Consider the following 21,122-nt stretch of genomic DNA (forward strand, 5'->3'; position numbering starts at 1 on the left):
GGATTACTAGGATGGCAAAATAAAAAGTTTTTCGAGGAAAGAAGTAGTACATTTGCTCACAGACACCCTTACAACCGCTTGGAAATTCTTTTCGAAATTTTGCTTTAAAAAAAAACGCAAAACGCAAAAAGGTTTTTAACTCATAAAAAAACTTTTATGATGTTATAGCTCTTAACTAAAGTAATTAATCGATGCGGAATAAAGGTTTGAACGTTATTTAATGACAAAACTGTTTAATTATGTCCATAATTATTAAGTATGGACAGAGAATTATAACTACCATAAAATGTAATTGTGAAAATGAGATAAAAAGTGGTATGGAAAATCTAAGATTATACAAGGGATACCCAAAAAACCTGGGCGGAGCTTGTGTACTACGAGCTTGTAGTACGCATTTCTGCCACTAGGTGTGTCTAGCAAAACTCATAGCCAGTTCAGTACCGCCTGTATTGTCAATCTGCTTGTTTTTTTCATCTGCAGTGATTGTTTTTGCTGGTGCTGTATTGTTCTTGTTTGTTTTTTATGTTGGCAAGTTTAAGTGAACATCGTGCAGCTGTGAAATGGTGTTTTCTTCTCGGTAAAAATACTGCTGAAACTGAAAGCTTACCAAGATGACGCTATGGGTGTTTTACCTCTTGAGTTTTTCAAGTATATGAGTGGTTTGCTCGATTAAAAAATGGCAACATGTCGATTGATGACAAACCTCGTTCTCTACGTCCATGAACTGCCCGAATCGACGAAAATGTTTAAAAAAATTCGAGAGCTTGTGCTCACAGACAATTGAATAACTGTAGAGACAAGTGGGTTATCTTGGAGCTCAGTTCAGCGAATTTTAACGGAAGATTCGGGAATGAAAAGGGTTGCTGCCAAGTTTATTCTTCGTATTCTTACTGACAATCAAAAGGAACATTGGGAAAAGGAACGATTTTAGTTTAAAATGGCATGGTTCCGCTGCCCCACACACCTTACTCGCTTGACCTGGCACCTTGCAACGTTTTCTTATCCACGCATGAAAAGCGGCATGAAAGGACACCGATTTGACAACATCGAAGAGGTTAAGAAAAAAAACGAGAGAGGAGCTGTCGAACAGTGGAAACACCGGTGAGACATATGTATTAGTTGTAATGGAGAGTATTTTTAAGGGAATAAGGTTTTCCTTTGTTCAAAATGTGAAAATATATAGTTAAAAAAATAATTCCGTTTACTTTTGGGCACACCCCCGTATATAATTATTTAACGTGATCTCCGCATTATGATGGTAAATGTCCCCTTTTCAAATTTATAAAATATATGTCCATTCTGACCTGTCCACGTAATCTCCAAGAAAGAGGTAGTTGGCTTGTGGAGGGTAGCCTAGCTTGTCGAAGTGCCTCAGAAGGTCGTCGAATTGCCCGTGGATGTCTCCCACAATGTTGACTGGGGACTCCAGCTCCAGGAGCATCGGCTGTTCCATGAAGATCTGCCTCGTAGTCAGACACAGCTGGCGGACCTGCCACTCTGACAGCGTCATCTGTTCGGGAAAAGGAAGTAAATCAGACACCTGGCGATAAATATTGTGATATAATAAACGTGATTAAGTTTACATCGTAACGCAATGTCAGGTACAATTGACGAGGTATCAGATGTGATGCATTACTGCCCTTACACTCTCTTGTCTCTTGGAAGCTTTTTTGTCACCTAACCATCGATAATGATGGTTAAGGGAATTCCTAGATACTTACAAATGAAATTTCAATGTGTATTTTAATATGTGGAGAACAAAAATATCACTTCTTTGTTTGAAGTTTGTTTTTGACGATAGAAGGATTGTGAAGGAAATATGATTTGTCCGGACGTTGGTCATAGCTCAGTGATACAAAAAATCAGTGTGTTACTTTAAAAATATTTCGTTTCAGTAGAAACTCTGGAATATATATGTTTCAAAACTTAAATTACACAAAAACCTGAATGTGATCAACACAATTTTTCGTAATGATCCCAAAAACGTTTTTTACGTTTATTTCGATTTTTGTTTTATTCTCAATTTTGTGAGTATAAAAGATAGCAAATCTATACATCGGCTGTCCGATAAAGTTCTTAATAACAAATTTTTTAAATTTTTTACGTATACAGATGAAAGCTTAACAAAATCAAGTGAAACAAAATAGTTTTCATACTATACGTTACATTTTCATACAGGAACGTATAAATTAAAAAAGCACATAAACATGTAATGTCACCATCCCTTATCAGTGTCAGGATAGTGCTGGCCTGAGACAGCAGAACAGCAGAGAGGCCGGCAGTCTGTATCAATAATGCACCAGCTGATGGCAAATATCCAAGCCCCATTGTACTACATATCTTCTACTACCCGTCCATTATTGGCGTCAGGGTAGAGATACGGAGAGCAGGCCTGAGACAGCAGAACAGCAGGGAGGCTGGCAGTCTGTATCAATAATGGATCAGCTGATGGCAAATATCCAAGCCCCATTGTACTACATATCTTCTACTACCCGTCCATTACTAGTGTCAGGATAGAGATACGGAGAGCAGGCCTGAGACAGCAGAACAGCAGGGAGGCCGGCAGTCTGTATCAAAAATGGATCAGCTGATGGCAAATATCCAAGCCCCATTGTACTACATATCTTCTACTACCCGTCCATTATCAGTGTCAGGGATAGAGATACGGAGAGCAGGCCTGAGAAAGCAGAACAGCAGGGAGGCCGGCAGTCTGTATCAATAATGGATCAGCTGATGGCAAATATCCAAGCCCCATTGTACTACATATCTTCTACTACCCGTCCATTACTAGTGTCAGGATAGAGATACGGAGAGCAGGCCTGAGACAGCAGAACAGCAGAGAGGCCGGCTATCTGTATCAAAAATGGATCAGCTGATGGCAAATATCCAAGCCCCATTGTACTACATATCTTCTACTACCCGTCCATTACTAGTGTCAGGATAGAGATACGGAGAGCAGGCCTGAGACAGCAGAACAGCAGAGAGGCCGGCTGTCTGTATCAAAATGGATCAGCTGATGGCAAATATCCAAGCCCCATTGTACTACATATCTTCTACTACCCGTCCATTATCAGTGTCACGATAGAGATACGGAGAGCAGGCCTGAGACAGCAGAACAGCAGGGAGGCTGGCAGTCTGTATCAAAAATGGATCATCTATTGGCATATATCCAAGCCCCATTGTACTACATATCTTCTACTACCCGTCCATTACTAGTGTCACGATAGAGATACGGAGAGCAGGCCTGAGACAGCAGAACAGCAGGGAAGGCCGGCAGTCTGTATCAAAAATGGATCATCTATTGGCAAATATCCAAGCCCCATTGTACTACATATCTTCTACTACCCGTCCATTACTAGTGTCACGATAGAGATACGGAGAGCAGGCCTGAGACAGCAGAACAGCAGAGAGGCCGGCAGTCTGTATCAATAATGGATCAGCTGATGGCAAATATCCAAGCCCCATTGTACTACATATCTTCTACTACCCTTCCATTACTAGTGTCAGGATAGAGATACGGAGAGCAGGCCTGAGACAGCAGAACAGCAGAGGCCGGCAGTCTGTATCAATAATGGATCAGCTGATGGCAAATATCCAAGCCCCATTGTACTACATATCTTCTACTACCCGTCCATTACTAGTGTCAGGATAGAGATACGGAGAGCAGGCCTGAGACAGCAGAACAGCAGAGAGGCCGGCAGTCTGTATCAATAATGGATCAGCTGATGGCAAATATCCAAGCCCCATTGTACTACATATCTTCTACTACCCGTCCATTATTGGCGTCAGGGTAGAGATACGGAGAGCAGGCCTGAGACAGCAGAACAGCAGAGAGGCCGGCAGTCTGTATCAATAATGGATCAGCTGATGGCAAATATCCAAGCCCCATTGTACTACATAGCTTCTACTCACCCGTCCATTATTGGTGTCACGGGTAGAGAGTACGGAGAGCAGGCCTGAGACAGCAGAATTAGCAGGGAGGCCGGCAGTACTGTATCAATAATGGATCAGCTGATGGCAAATATCCAAGCCCCATTGTACTACATATCTTCTACTAACCCGTCCCATTACTAGTGTCAGGAGAGAGATACGGAGAGAGCAGGCCCTGAGACAGCAGATCAGCAGGGAGGCCGCAGTCTGTATCAAATAATGGATCAGCTGATGGCAATTATCCAAGCCCCATTGTACTACATATCTTCTACTACCTGTCCATTACTAGTGTCAGGAGAGAGATACGGAGAGCAAGGCCTGAGACAGCAGAACAGCAGGGAGGCCGGCAGTCCTGTATCAATAATGGATCAGCTGATGGCAAAATATCCAAACCCCATTGTACTACATATCTTCTACTACCCCGTCCATTATTAGTGTCAGGATAGAGGTACGAGAGCATGGCTTGGAGACAGCAGAACAGCAGGGAGGCCGCAGTATGTATCAATAATGGAATCAGCTGATTGGCAAATATCCAAGCCCCATTGTACTACATATCTTCTACTACCCGTCCATTACTAGTGTCAGGGTAGGAGATACGGAGAGCAGTGGCCTGAGCCAGCAGAATCAGCAGCAGAGAGGCTGGCTAGATTCTGTATCAATAATGATCAGCTGATTGGCAAATATCCAAGCCCCATTGTACTACATATCTTCTACTACCCGTCCATTACTAGTGTCAGGAGAGAGATACGGAGAGCAGCCTGAGCCAGCAGATCAGCAAGGGAGCTGGCAGTCTGTGTATCAATAATGGATCAGCTGATGGCAAATATCCAAGCCCCATTGTACTACTACATATCTTCTACTACCAGTCCATTACTTGGTGTCAGGGTAGAGATACGGAGAGCGAACCAGAGACAGCAGAACAGCAGGGAGGCCCGGCTAGTCTGTATCAATAATGGATCAGCTGATGGCAAATATCCAAGCCGCCACTTTGTACTACATATCTTCTACTACCCGTCCATTATTGGTGTTAGGGTAGAGATACGGAGAGCAGGGCCTGAGACAGCAGATTAGCAGTGGAGGCCGGCAGTCTGTATCAATAATGGATCAGCTGATGGCAAATATCCAAGCCCCATTGTACTACATATCTTCTACTACCCGTCCATTACTAGTGTCAGGAGAGAGATACGGAGAGCACCAGGCCTGAGACAGCAGAACTGGGCAGCAGGGAGGCCGCGCAGTCTGTATCAATATGGATCAGCTGATGGCAAATATCCAAGCCCCATTGTACTACATATCTTCTACTACCTGTCCATTACTAGTGTCCAGGAGAGAGATACGGAGAGCAGGCCTGAGACAGCAGAACAGCAGAGAAAGGCCGGCAGTCTGTATCAATAATGGATCAGCTGATGGCAAATATCCAAGCCCCATTGTACTACATATCTTCTACTACTCCGTCCATTACTAGTGTCAGGAGAGAATACGGAGAGCAGGCCTGAGACAGTAGATAGCAGTCAGCAGGGAGGCGTAGTCTGTATCAATAATGGAGATCAGCTGATGGCAAATATCCAAGCCCCATTGTACTACATATCTTTTACTAATACCCGTTCCATTATTGGTGTCAGGGTAGAGATACGGAGAGCGAACCTGAGACAGCAGAACAGCAGGGAGGCCGGCAGTCTGTATCAATAATGGATCAGCCAAATATCCAAGCCCCATTGTACTACATATCTTCTACTACCCGTCCATTATTGGTGTTAGGGTAGAGATACGGAGAGCAGGCCTGAGACAGCAGATTAGCAGTGAGGCCGGCAGTCTGTTATCAATAATGGATCAGCTGATGGCAAATATCCAAGCCCCATTGTACTATATATCTTTACTACCCGTCCCCATTACTAGTTGTCAGGGGAGAGAGATACGAGAGAGCAGCCTGAGACAGTAGATTCAGCAGAGGAGGCCGGCAGTCTGTATCAATAATGGATCAGCTGATGGCAAATATCCAAGCCCCATTGTACTACATATCTTCTACTACCTGTCCCAATTACTAGTGTCAGGAGAGAGATACGGAGAGGCAGGCCTGATAGACAGCAGAACAGCCGAGAAAGGTCCGGCAGGTCTGTGTCTGTATCAATAATGGATCAGCTGATGCAAACTATCCAAGCCCCATTGTACTACATATCTTCTACTACCCGTCCATTACTAGTGTCAGGAGAGAGAATACGGAGAGCCAGGCCTGAGACAGCAGAATCAGCAGAGAGGGCCGTAGTCTGTATTAATTAATGGATCAGCTGATGGCAAATATCCAAAGCCCCATTGTACTACATATCTTCTTTACTACTCGTCCATTATTGGTGGTCAGGGAATAGAGATACGGAGAGCGAACCAGAGACAGCAGAACAGCAGGGAGGCCGGCAGTCTGTATCAATAATGGATCAGCTGATGGCAAATATCCAAGCCCCATTGTACTACATATCTTCTACTACCCGTCCCAAGTATTGGTGTCAGGGTAGAGATAACAGGAGAGCAGAGGCCTGAGTATTGTAATACTTATTTTCTACAGCAGAACAGCAGGGAGGCCGGCAGTCCTGTATCAATAATGAATCAGCTGATGGGAAATATCCAAGCCCCATTGTACTACATATCTTCTACTACCCGTCCATTATCAGTGTCAGAATAGAGGTACGGAGAGCAGGCCTGAGACAGCGGAACAGCAAAGGCCGGCCGTCTGTATCAATAATGGATCAGCTGATGGCAAATATCCAAGCCCCATTGTACTACATATCTTCTACTACCCGTCCATTATTAAAGGCAGTATAAAGATACGATAAAGGGATAGAGCTAGATAAAGATAGCGTGCGACAGCACAATCCTCAGAGCCAGAACTGGCAGTGAATAACATGAGTGTAGAAGTTATTGATTCATTGCAAAGTGTTAACTCACCCACAGTGCGGGTGAAGGAATATGATTCTAATGCAGATTTAGTTAGATACTTATGGTACACAGAAGCCCACTCTAAACTCCTCTCAACTAGCAATAAAAAACAACTTAAGAAAACTTAATTTATATTCAAGGCTAAATTAAAAAAATATAATATTACGCCAAAAAATACATCTGGCAACTCGTGTAGAGCCATTAGAAATTACCGTAGAAGAAATAAAACCAGACATAATCTTAGTAATAGAACATAAATTAATAAAAAATGAAATTTCTGGACTAAACAACTAAATAAATGGATATACAGGGTGGTTATAAATTATTGTACACATTTTAAGATTGAATAAATAAATCAACCAATCAACTTAAAAACACGGAAATTGTTTTATTAAATAGCAAATTTAAAACCGTTTTATTACCAATGAAGGACAAAAAGATTACTGTTACTCATACTTTTACAAGGAAACTAAACTAATTCCACGTGCTCTCCGAGGTTTGCACGCAAAGTTTGTAGTCTAAATTCAACCTCACACCATTATTTTCTGAGCATTGCTGGAGTTATGCTTCCAATAACCTCTCGAACTCGAACTCTATTCTTGAGTTCCTCAATACCTTGAACTTTTTGGCGAAGACTCTGTCCTTGACATAGCCCCACAAAAAAAGTCTAAGGGTGTAATGTCTGGGGAACGTGGAGGCCAAGGAATTGGACCATCCCGTACAATCCAACGACCAGGAAACGTGTCATTTAGGTAGTCACGTACTATCTTACCCCAGTGTGGAGGGGCACCATCTTGCTGCCAGTAAACATTTGGTTGTCTATGCTCAATTTGCGGTAATCCTAATTCCAAACTTGCACGCCGAGTAGACTTACCAGGGCTCCTCGTAAACAATTCTCTTACTTGATCAACAATAGTTTCAGAAACTGGAGGTCTACCAGCACCTTTTCTATGTTGGACACTTCCCGTCTGTTCAAACTGCCTATACCAGCGTTTTATAGAATTGTTACTCGGAGGATTGCGGCCATACTCTAAACGAAACCTTCTTTGAACAGTTATTACAGATCTGCTTTCATGAAACCAAAGAACACACCTTGCTTTTTCTTGCACACTAGCCATTTTGATACTGAGGTTAGTTTAGTGTTTGTTTAGTCAACTGTAATTAACAGCTGGTGTGGAAAGGTCCATTGTTGACCAGCTGACTATATCACAACACAAGTCATCAAGAAGAATCATACCTTACACCCACAGTTTAAGTGACATTTTTACTTTCTTTTTATAACTACTTTTTATAATTATTGTAATGTGTACAATTATTAATATTCAGTCAGTATATAAAACTATTTTAAATTTACAATTTAATAAAACAATTCCCATGTTTTTAAGTTGATTGGTTATTTATTTATTCAATCTTAAAATGTGTACAATAATTTATAACCACCCTGTACAACTACAACTGGAGGAGGAGTAGCCACACTAGTACCGGGAGCTCTGTTTCTGTTCTAGATGTTATGAATTTGCTGAAGGATAAGCATTTTGAATCTACTGTAGTTCATTTTAAAACCGATATATTTTTATTAGTAGGCGTATACAGATCCTCAAATTAAAAAAGATCAGTATTTTTAGAAAAAACTTAGTTTATCAATTTTGTTAGGAAAGTGTAAAAGTATTATAATTGCAGGAGACATAAATATACTATGTAAATATACAGAATATACCTTTTATATGTGGTTCATTTTCTGATGAGAGTTGCTCACAGCATAATGTCTGGCCGTAGATAATTTTTTAACGAATATACAGAAAAAACATCTTAAAATTTATTAAAGGTATAGTTACTTTTCTTTCTGACATTGTGCTCTAGTACTAACATTATATCAGTTTGGAAATATGTCGTGGGAAAATAAGTTACTTAAGCAATTCACTTACAACGATTTTAAACTAAATTTGGACAAATTTAAAGAATTAATAAGAGAGGAAAAACTGATCAGAAGTCTATTTGTGAGTGCTCAAGAAAAATGAGAAATACGTTATAAAATATTAAACATTAATTTTAAGTCTGCCTTTCCTGGAATATTATAAATAGTGAAGTAGGAAACAAGTTACAATATAATAATAGAGAATACAAATTGTAGTTAAATGGTTTCACCGTTATTAGTCCTAACTATATTGGCAATATTTTTAATGATTATTTTATAAGCTTAGTCAGTAACACTCTCTTTAATGTACAAATTTCTCTTGAACCGAAACTGATTAACAAAAACATTTAACTGTAGACCTATCTGTTGTAGGGAGGCTTTTAAAATTATAGACTCGCTAAAAATTAAGAAGCCTTGATGTGGGTATGATGAGAGACCGCCTAAAGTAATTAAATGTATTAAACATGAGATCGCTGGTGCTTTCGTACCTTTATTTAATGGACTATTTTTGTCTAGAATATTCCCTGACGTTTTAAAGATATCTAAAGTCATTCCGATTATTAAAAATATGATTTATAAAATGTTTCTATAATAAATCATAACTACAGGCCCATCTCACTACTCCCGATTTTGTCGAATATTTTTGAATGAGCTATGTACAACAGATTTATTTCTTATTTTGAACAAAATTAAACTATTTTTAGTGGTCACCATGGGTAAGAATATCGCAATTGAAGGTCCAAAGTTACTATGGTTTAAATCCTACCTAACGAATAGTAAATCAAATCAGATTGGCTCTTAACCACTCAATCGAAATTAAAACCTTATTGCTTTGTGGTTCCTCAAGGATCCAGCCTTGGCCCTTTTTTGAGCTACATAAATGTAATTCCAATTGTTATATATCAAGTGCCAAAAGAAAGTATAAAGTTGTGTGCACTTGATGCTAGCTTAAAAATATCTGGACAATCGTTGGAGGAGATTGAAGTAAAGGCAAGTGTTGATATCTGTAACATTAACAATTCTTATCTATGAATAACTGACAGCTAAATCTGGGAAAAAAACAATTTTTATTTTTCACTTAACAAAGTAAACAAACATTAAAATCTAATATATACATTAACAACAACGCTCTTAAGTAATAAAATGAAGTAACACTTTTAAGGTTACATATTTTACAAACACTTATCGTGGGATAAACATGCAGAAAATTTATGTTTGGAAATAGATTCCGGTTCATATGCTTTTAAGAAGATGAAATATTCATGGAATAATGCAACACTCAATATATTTTACATATACCCACTCACATATTCCCTATAGTATTTTCTTGTACGGTGCTACATAACAAGAAATTTGAAAGAGATTCTTCTTCAAAATAAAGCAATTAGAATCATATTATGGCTAAAAAGTAAGGACTCCTAAAGCTCATATTACAAATCTAGGTATTTTGACTTATATGGGCTGCATATTTTTCAATCACTTGTTTGTGAAGAGCATATGCCGGGACAAAACAAACAAAGAAGCACGCATATAACACATGTAGAATAACTTCAGTAGAAAGCAATCATCACAATTTAGAGCTTGCTAAGAAAAAGACAAATAACACAGGACTAAAATTTGTATGAATGTTACCAAATTGTTTAAAACAAATATATAAAATGGAAAATTTAAACTAGAGACTTAAAAATATCTTATTAATATTTCTCCCTATTCAACAAATAAGGTCTTTCTAACTTAATTCCAATTTCGAAACAACTTATTTATTTACACAAGTCTGATGGTTTTTAGGAGTTTTTGTTGCCTTAAACAGTATGTATATTACTAAACGTAATTTTATCTATAAATTGTGTATTACTACAATTTTTATATGAGAATATTCTTTGTACATCATATATATATATATCTATATATATAAAAATGAATGTTTGTATGTTTGTCCTTTATGGAATCGTGAACTATTGGACCGATCATGATGAAAATTTGTACGTATATGTATTTTTCCACGGAGAAGGTTTATAAGCTATGCCCATCCCTTTCCCGATTCAGGATTCCGCCCCACTTGTTACAGAAATACCCATAAGAAATGCATTGCAGCAAACATATGTTAACGTCTTTTCAAATTTTTAATCAGCTGTTCTTTGTAAACATATATTACACTTATAGTTTTAAAGCATAGAGTAAGCTTAAGAGAAACGACAAATTTTGTTTAAACTGTTTTTGCAATCACTGTTAAACATAGACTTTACTATCCAGATAATACAATTCAAATTTGACGTAAAAAATTCACCTTTAACTGCAATATTTATTTAATATAAACCATGCTCATGCTTGATCAGAAGAGTAATGCAGATATCATAATTACTATCTTACGTTGGCTACAAATATAAAGAATGTTATAAAATCAACCTTAGTTGTTTTTTTTGACAGAAGTATGGTTCTCAAAACTCCGTGTGTACATATTCTCTCGATCGAGACAACAAAGCAAGCTCAATCGTGGCATCGGAGATATAACTAATTTAATCTAAAATATATTATAGTAAAAAAAAAATTTACTAAGTAATATAAGGACTTCGGTTCTTAAGATTTGCGTGCGAAGCCGTGGGTAACAGCTAGATAGAGGCAGGAATATGGTACATACCTTCATAATACGCCCAAGAGGCTCACGATGGAACGACTATCAATTATCTCAGCAATGTTTAGAATGTGATAGAAAAAGAATAAGTGAATATAGTGTACTGTTTTTCAACGGGAAATTGCGTGCGAAGCCGCGGGCAACTTTTGCAAAAAATTATTGAAATGCGCAGCAAAGCGCGCCGGGCCCGCTAGTATATATATATAAATGAATGTTTTTGTGTTTGTCCTTTATAGACTCACAAACTATTTTACCGATCATTATGAAAAGTTGTATGTATATGTATTTTTCCACGTAGAAGATTTATATGCTATGCCCATTGATGTAACTCATCACCAGTAGGTGCTGAAAAATATATAAGTTATCAAAGCGCCTGCACATTGTAAACTACAATTACGAGATAGTTGTGTATAATAACCACACACTATGTGAAGGCGCTAAGTTTTTATGGGTATTTGTCTTTCAGATGAATTTCTGTTTGGCATTATAGCTTGAATGTTAGACCACTTTATTATTAAATACATGTATGTGTACAATGGCTATAAACATACACTTTTGGCAGATTTTCTTGATAGTGTCAACAATGTAAACTCTACATCGGCGTTGACAATATAATTCACTTGAACCAGAAGTGCTCATTCACGAGCAAAGCTTACAAAAAGCGTGCGAAGCCGCGGGGAACAGCTAGTTGTATATAAAAATGAATAAAGAAATGAAAATAAAAAATGAGACGAAAAATACGGAGAGCTGGCCTGAGACAGCGGAACAGCAAGGGCCGGCCGTCTGTATCAATAATGGATCAGCTGATGGCAAATAGCCAAGCCGCATTGTACTACATATCTTCTACTACAACAATGTTCATCAATGGATTGCTTGTAATGCAAGCTCCAATGGAGTCAGACTTTGTGATTTTCCAGTATGTGAATGGCGAATGTAATATTTTATTTTAGTTTTCTCAATCCGTAATGTAGAGAAACCGTATTGAAATACGAGTATTGTTATAAATTTTAACTCTGAACGATTTAATATTACAATATAGAATAGCCATATCGGATCCAGTACATATAAAAACATTATTTTAAAACCAAAATTACAGGTTTATAAAAGATTCTTTTTTTAGTATTAATAAAAAAAGTAGATAATCTTTTGTCAATTAATTGGTTCGTCTTCAAGAAAGAAATCGTAGCTGCTGAAAATTAAATTGTTGCTTGCAAGATTTAAATCCTGTTTATTTAATATTTGTTTTGGACTACTTATATCTGTTAATTAGTGCTAATTACTAATAAGGATATAAAATATAAAGAATATATTGTTGCAGTAAACTATGGATCTATTCAAGTTCATAAAATCTAGCAATGTCTTAGATGTTATTTGGCTTCTAATTTCTAAACTACCATGAGTATTATGGATGTTGCTGTAATCTATGGATATGTTTCTGTTCATAACATCTAGGTATTTCTTACATAACATTTGGCTTCTAATTTTTAAACTCTCTTGAGTATTATGGATGTTGCCGTAATTTATGGATATGTTTCTGTTCATAACATCTAGGTATTTCTTACATAAAATTTAGCTTCTAATTTCTAAACTCTCTTGATTATTATGGATGGTGCTGTAATCTATGGATATGTTTCTTTTCATAACATCTAGGTATTTCTTACATAACATTTGACTTATAATTTCTAAACTATCATGAGTATTATGGATGTTGCCGTAATTTATGGGTATGTTTCTGTTCATAACATCTAGGTATTTCTTACATAACATTTGGCTTCTAATTTTTAAACTCTCTTGAGTATTATGGATGGTGCTGTAATCTATGGATATGTTTCTTTTCATAACATCTAGGTATTTCTTACATAACATTTGACTTATAATTTCTAAACTCTCTTGAGTATTATGGATGGTGCTGTAATCTATGGATATGTTTCTTTTCATAACATCTAGGTATTTCTTACATAAAATTTGGCTTCTAATTTCTAAATTCCCATGAGTACTATGGACATTTGTTTTAAATAGACTCACACAAATACAAAAATGTACTGATAGTAATTATACAATAAAATCATATGAAAATCTTTCGTCATATTAAATCCCATACATTACAGCGTAATTCTGAAAACTTGTAGATATTTTACTTAAAAGCATATAACTTAAGAGTAAGAACTAATTATTTTCATAAAACATTCTAAACCTATCACTGAAAAATTTGATAACACCAGTTTTTAAGTAGCGAATCGAGTGTTTAAAAATTAAAAATATTTCTCACCTAGTATTATTTATTTTTAAGTGAAAATGCAGAGTAGATTTTTTTTAAAACATCGAATCATCGTAATTACCATTCATTGAACGAGATTTCTTATGTGGAACAACTGTGAACTGGAACGTTTTCAGGTATTTTTGTTTGATTAAGTATTGCAGCCAGACAAGTTTACTGTATGATAGACCATTTAGACTAACTTTAACGTGCCAAGCGTACGCGCAAACCAAATTTGGTAAATAAGTTTGGAAAAAATAACGTAAGTAATCTGCAAAAAGCACGAGAGGTTCTATATTACACTTTACACCCAATGTAATGATAGGATTCCAGTTAGTGTTTGTAAAACATCGGATTTTTTTGAGAAGAAATTATAAAATGTGCAGCTAATTTAAGGCATGCATAGTTTTGATTGCTATTCATGGATAGAAGAAAAAAAACATTAATTTAATTATGGTTTTATACAATCTGATCGACGCTTTAAAGAGTTAAACAATTTTAATAAATTATCGACCAATGTCCAACATTTGAGAATGATCTGATAAAGAGTGACACCTACAGAAATAGACAGAGAAGTGAATCGCCACCTGAGACGCTGTGGCTCGTGACACTTATTGTAATTTGCCGGATCATTGAGTGGGCGGCGGTGAGCATGGGTCGCATCTGCGCGGGGGAGGGTGGGCCCTTGACCTGGTTATGTGCTGTCGTTCTGTAATTACACTGTTCGTGATTCAAGAGAGGAGACTTAATCAGTGGCGGAGACTGACGTTGATTACTTTCCGTGCAACTTAGACAGCCTCAGGCTTTTACTTTCCGTGCAATTTAGACAGCCTCAGGCTTTTACTTTCCGTGCAATTTAGAGAAACCCAGCCCTCTACTTTCCGTGCAACTAAAACACACCCAGGATTGTACTTTCCGTGAAAAAGGCAGACCTAGGCCTGTAATTTCCGTGCAACTTAAAAATATCCAGGGCTGTACTTTCCGTGCAACGTATACAGACCCCCAGGTCTGTACTTTCCGTGCAACTTAGAGCGATCCAGACCTGGAATTTCCATGCAAATCAGATAGATTCAGGTTGTACTTTCCGTGCAATTTAAATAGACACAGTCCTGCACTTTCCGTGCAACTTATATAGACCCAAGTTTGTACTTTCTGTGCAACTTAGAGCGACCCAGGTTTGTACTTTCCGTGCACTTAGGCAGACACAGGACTGTACTTTCCGTGCAATGTAGATAAATCCTTGTCTCTACTTTCCGTGCAACTTAGAGCGACCCAGACCTGTACTTTCCGTCCTAGATAGATTCAGGTCTGTACTTTCCGTGCAACTTTTTATTCTATCAATAGTTGAGGTTCGCTTTATTTTATTTGTCTGTATGGTGTCGAAAAAAAGAACTGTGTCAACCTACTGAGTGATTATGTATGCTTCAATGATGCTTAGCCAAATTCTATGACTGGACTTTCACGATCATAGAAACCATTCTTATCTATAATTGATCTAACCTAACATAACAATGGTAAACAATAGCAATTTTGCAGATTAAAGCCCACTATGTGAGTTCTCGACACAGGGACGGCAGGTAGGCCGGGCTGCGCGTGTGACGGTGTGTGCGCGTTCGGGTGCAAGGGTTACCTTGTAATCCTCTGGGACTCTTGAAACAACGGACAAACTATATGTAGAAATGAGGTTTCATGCTACATTTCAAGTCTACAGATGAGTTTTCTCGAGATATCTTGCCACATGATACATTTACAAATTTTCTCTTTAAATTCAGTGTTACATCACTTTTTAAATAATAAAAGTCGAAATACCAAATCGTCAAAATGATATTACATGTGTTGGGATACTTAGGCTATATTTTTTAACACGCCACATGATAAATCTCTTGCGAGATGTATGAATTTGTACAAAATTATTCATTCTAATATTTTCTCGTTCCAATCATGGTTACACATTAGACTAATGTAAAGAGATTTGCTAACGGTCAGCCAAATCCCATGGAGCAACGATATTCAGCATCATCGAACTCAAAATTCCCCATATAGAAATGAAGCTTTATACGCACAACTTCAAGTCTATAAGTCAGTTCGTTTTCAAAATATTGTGCGGACAGACAGACAGACATTAAGTTTTTGACGACCCCTGAGTAATAGGCATCACTAACGCTCAGCCAACAACAGAAAAATAAGTAGCAATAAATGGCAATGAATAGGACTGAGATAACTTTAGAGAATTGATAATATGTCAAATCAAATCAAATCATTTCTTTATTGCTTTTAGACAATATATAACATTGTATAGCAGTCGTCATATATTCAAACAGCAAATACTCTACACACTCACACACAGTCAGACTTACATTTCACTCATTCACACTAATTCACACTATCTTTGGATCCAGATTTTAAATTTTGGTAATTTAAGATATTTTTAGATATCCCAGCGACTCATCATAAACTCCTCTAGCGAATAAAATGCTTTTGACACCAACAGGCATTTGAGACGAGTTTTGAATTGGATTTGATTAGTTGCATTTTTTACACTTTCAGGGAGCTTGTTGATTAAGCCGACGCCAACCTGATGCGGTAAATGCTGAGATACCGCCAGTCTCTGACTATGGACTCTAAAGTTGTCCCTGGCTCTAGTTTCATACTGATGAAAGTCCCTGCCCCGGACTAAAGTGCACTTCGATTGACAGTACAGGATCACATGAAACATATAGAGACAGGGCAATGTCAGCAAACCCAGCTCCCTAAAAGAGTCCCTACACGACTCTCTGTAATTCAACTTTGCAATAATTCTAATTGCCTTTTTTTGAAGCCTGAAAACGCGTTCCATCTTGTGTTTGGCACAGCCCCCCCACAGTCTCAAGCCATACGCAAAGTGCGGATATATGAGACCGAAATATGCCGTCATTAAGACTTCAGGGGAACAGTATTTAGCTAGGCTTCGCAAGGCAAATATGCCAGAAGTAATTCTAGCACATATATTGTTAACGTGGTCGTCCCAGGTCAGACCTGTAATTATATTGTTATAATTATATTGATTTAATGTAATTTCTTTGATCTAATATCAATCTTGAATTGTAAATCTAACACCATCCTTTATGAATCCGTAAATAAAGATAGTGTTTATCGTCTAGTGTTAAAATTATGGAAATTTTATTTTTTTAACATTTGCAACATCCGTTTTATAAAAAGTAAATTTATAATTATTTTAACACAAACCTATATTTCACTATTAATGATTTCTAGAAACATAGAATTCAAATCTTAACACCTACGAATTAGAAGAGACTATTTTTTCTCAAACAGTGGAATACCCCTTTATTTTAAACGAACGATGTTTTTAAGAAATAGAGAGACGGGAGATAACAAAATTATTACCGACGGAGCGGTAACGGATTTATTTTCGCGTTCATTAATTTTAACAGGCAACGAGATAAAGGCTGCAATTTAAAAGTCTTATTCTTTTACTAACTTAACTTCCATTTGAAAAAGAGATACAAAATAGCAACTTCTGAACAGCATAATAATTTGTATTGCTCAAGTTGTTCTCTAACTCAAATTGTTAGAGACAGGATATGTTATTCTCTACTATGCAGATTATGTAATAGCAGAGACCATATGGATAGATAAATCTATAAAATTTGATATGATGAACAATGTTATGCGAATGAGAGAATTTGAGCAAATCAGGATTGGTTAGTGCAAACGACTAATAAAACGAATTAAGAAAATGAATAAATAAGACTTCCTTTAATCTGTAATGAAGGAAACAACCAAACCCACTTTCCACTAAAACAGATTCAATTATTTCATGAGGTAAACTAGACAATAAAAATAATACACACACATGATATAGACTTTTTTTTCAAATTTTCACATTAACATCACATCTTGTGGCGGAAAAGTTTCTAAGTAGGTCGTGCCGCTGCGATGCGCTGCAATATTTTCTACCCGTTGCCAAATACACTTCTGATCGAGACAATGTGTATGAAAAATTCAAACTGCTGCAGGGATGTTCGAAGGGTTGAGACGGGGCCTAGTGGTAAAAAGGGTAAAGGAGTGCTTGGAAAGGGATGTCTGGCATCGGTCCAATCCCAGTATTGTATTGTTGTCTGTCCGCATGTACGAAAACCTCTCTTTCCCTCGTTATACTACCTACAACTGCGCGCGTTGGTGATTCCTACGTAAAAGCTTAGTAATACTCCAACCGTGCGCATTGGTGATTACTACAGAAAAGCTTAATTATACTACAATCGTGCTTGTTAATCATACGTCAACCATACTCGTTTGTGTTTCCCACAGATAAGCTTAGTTACACTCCAACTGTGTGCGCTGGTGATTGCCACGGAAAAGCTTATTTATACTCCAACCGTACGCGTTGATGATTCCCACAGAGAAGCTTAGTTATACTCCAACCGTACGCGTTGATGATTCCCACAGAGAAGATTAGTTTGTTATACTCCAACCGTACGCGTTGATGATTCCAACAGAGAAGCTTAGTTATACTCCAACCGTACGCGTTGATGATTCCCACAGAGAAGCTTAGTTATATTCCAATCGTACGCGTTGATGATTCCCACAGAGAAGATTAGTTTGTTATACTCCAACCGTACGCGTTGATGATTCCCACAGAGAAGATTAGTTTGTTATACTCCAACCGTACGCGTTGATGAATCCCACAGAGAAGATTAGTTTGTTATACTCCAACCGTACGCGTTGATGATTTCCACAGAGAAGCTTAGTTGTATTCCAACTGTGCGCGTTTGTGACTCCCACAGAAAAGATATACTTCCAAACATGTTTTATCCTTTCAATTAATAGTACTTATAGAACTTCAGCTTGGCATAAGTAGCTTTAAGGATATAATCTTGGCCCTAAATATTAAACTTATTGGATTGAGGCCAAAATTACTTTAGGACTTCCCCAATTTTGGCCGTTGATCTGAACAAAAAGCTCACAAGAGAATATGTACAACGAGGAGGCCAGTTACGTCGATACGACTTTCTAAACTGGATTTATTCATTTCCGAGTCAAAGGAATTTAAGTTCACGATATTCATTCATTCATAGTTACATAACCTGGTATATTAAACCCTATCTCATATTATTTGACTTATATATTAATCATATCATAATTACAATAAATACTCAACATACTGAATTAACAAATATTACTGGGGGAGAGGGCTTATTACTTTTCTACAAATCAATGAAAATACTACTAACAGTATTAAAAATCATCAAAGAATCGTATGAATGCCTGTTGGGTAAAGTTTGGGTTGCAGGATTGAAAGACAATATCTAAAAGCCATGTACAGATCACCTAGTTCTTCATGTAAACTGCCAATAAAACATTTTCTAAGAGAAAAGATTCAGAATTTAAAAAAAACGAGCAATCATAAAATATGTGTGTTTATAGATGCTAATATAGATTTATCCGATAGTAAATATCAAAGTTTTAAGCATTATGAAACTATTCTAGCTGATTAGGGACGAAGTAGGGGAATACAGGAGTATACCAGAGAGGAAGTCAGATTATGGGTAGAAGTAAAATCATGTAGAGACCATATATTTATTAGAACGTTATTTGAGTATAATAGTATTGTATTGATAAAAAGTATCGGACCATTACACCATAGTACGTCAGCTAAATAAAAAAAAAACTTTAATGATAATAATCCTAAAACCAGTAATAAAATAAGCCTGTATAATAAAAAAATATGCTAAAGTTTCCTCAACAGTGATTGGAGGGCAATATATGTAGACGATGTCAATTAGGGGTTTGAAAAATTGCTTGACACATTTAATAAAGCGTATGATGAGAACTAAGCCTACCAGAAAATGTTTATCAGTAAATAAAATTCATAAAAGTATAAAAGAGTGGATGGACAATGACCTATTTTATAAGGTTAGAGGAAGGTATAGGCTCTGTAGAATGTGGAAAACTAATGCAAATAATAGACTCATTTAAAAAACACAAAAAGTAATATTAAAAGTACCTGGTAGAGTTTAAATAGCCTAACGAAAGATATCGTGCAAATACACATTTCTCTAGAGTGTTTACACTCCAAAAAAAAGCCGTTCGAACAATTGCAAAACTACAATGGAGAGAGTCGTGCAGACCAGCATTCAGAAAACTGAAACTGTTGACATTACCCTGCCTCTACATTCTAGAGACGTCTATGTTTTTCAAGTCAAAATGCAATCTCATCAGAGGTAGTGATATACACTCATATGAGACTAGAGGCAGGGACAACTACCGAACTGGGAGACACAGGACGGTAGTACATGAGCGTTTGCCTTCTCAGGCAGGAGCTCAGTTTGTCAACAAACTGCCAAATTTCATAAAAAGTGCCGCAATGCCTAAGGCATTTAAAACTCGTCTGAAAAGTGCATTGCTCTCAGAAGCTTTTTACAATACAGACGAGTTCATGGCACATGTTTGGGTGACCACATAATTGGCTGACTGACGCTGGTGCTAGAGTGGGAAATTCGAATAAATGAGCAGTAGGATGGATGGAATAAATTGTATGTACGAAAGTAACCTAGATGTCATGTATGAATCCAAAATTTTAGCTTATTTTCTTCTTTGACAATTGCTATAACATGTACATGTTCTAAAGCAATAAAATTATTATTATTATTATTATTATCGTTAGACGAAGTAATAATGGTGGCAATGAGTGCAAAATATTCATTGAAGAAATTGTAAGTAAGTTTGTCAATTGCTTTGTAAAAGATGTGGATCAGTTTAAAACTAAGTGTAAATACAGCAGAATGTATCGAGACAAGAACAATTAAAGATCAATGTTGTCTATAGATACCCAGATAAAATCGGTTGAATAGCGCATGCGTGAAACCAAAACTACCAAACAAAGCAGTAAATTAAAAAGCTGTTACATCTTTTAATTCACTGTTACAATCATTTACCTTTATTCTCCTTTTATATTTTTAAACACGACAAGAACCTTAGATTTATACCTGTTTTCGCTGGTTTATTTAACGCATCAAATAATTCTGAATGATTAATTGTATCGAAAGCCTTAGAGAAGTCAATAACAAGTGCTTGCAAATAGTGACGTGAATCTAATATATAATTTGCACAACTGATTGTGCTTTTCCCCTCTTTGTAATGTTAGCATTGTTCGTTTGTCTTACTCTTTTCAATTGAGTATTTATATAGTCGGACAGCCACATATTTCTCTATATTACACTTTACTTTCTCAAGCGTTGGGAGTTTACTATTGGGCGGTAGTTCTGTATTTGAGCTGTTTCTTTACTTTTGTGTATAGGCCTTATAATTGAGGTCTTCAGGCATTCAAGAAATATTCCCGTCTTAAGTAATTGCTTATTAGCAATAGTAAGTGCGAAGGTCTGTCAGAGATATATTGTTAATAATTATTATTTAAGATGCTTTAGTTAATTTTACCTTAGCATTAGAAGTGAAGATACTCG

At 37.0% G+C, this 21,122-nt stretch overlaps 1 protein-coding gene across 2 annotated transcripts in view; it reads right to left on the reverse strand.

The window, feature by feature from the left end:
• LOC124353566 (serine/threonine-protein phosphatase alpha-3 isoform-like) overlaps nucleotides 1–21,122 on the reverse strand; it is a 101,347-nt gene that overhangs the window by 40,520 nt on the left and 39,705 nt on the right. For both annotated transcript variants that reach the window (XM_046803461.1, XM_046803462.1), the window contains exon 2: nucleotides 1,305–1,515. In XM_046803461.1, the coding sequence (XP_046659417.1) occupies nucleotides 1,305–1,515 (211 nt within the window). The remainder of the gene's footprint in view (nucleotides 1–1,304; nucleotides 1,516–21,122) is intronic.

The sequence above is a fragment of the Homalodisca vitripennis genome, chromosome 2, assembly GCF_021130785.1.
Source record: "Homalodisca vitripennis isolate AUS2020 chromosome 2, UT_GWSS_2.1, whole genome shotgun sequence".
NCBI classification, from domain to species: Eukaryota; Metazoa; Arthropoda; class Insecta; order Hemiptera; family Cicadellidae; genus Homalodisca; species Homalodisca vitripennis.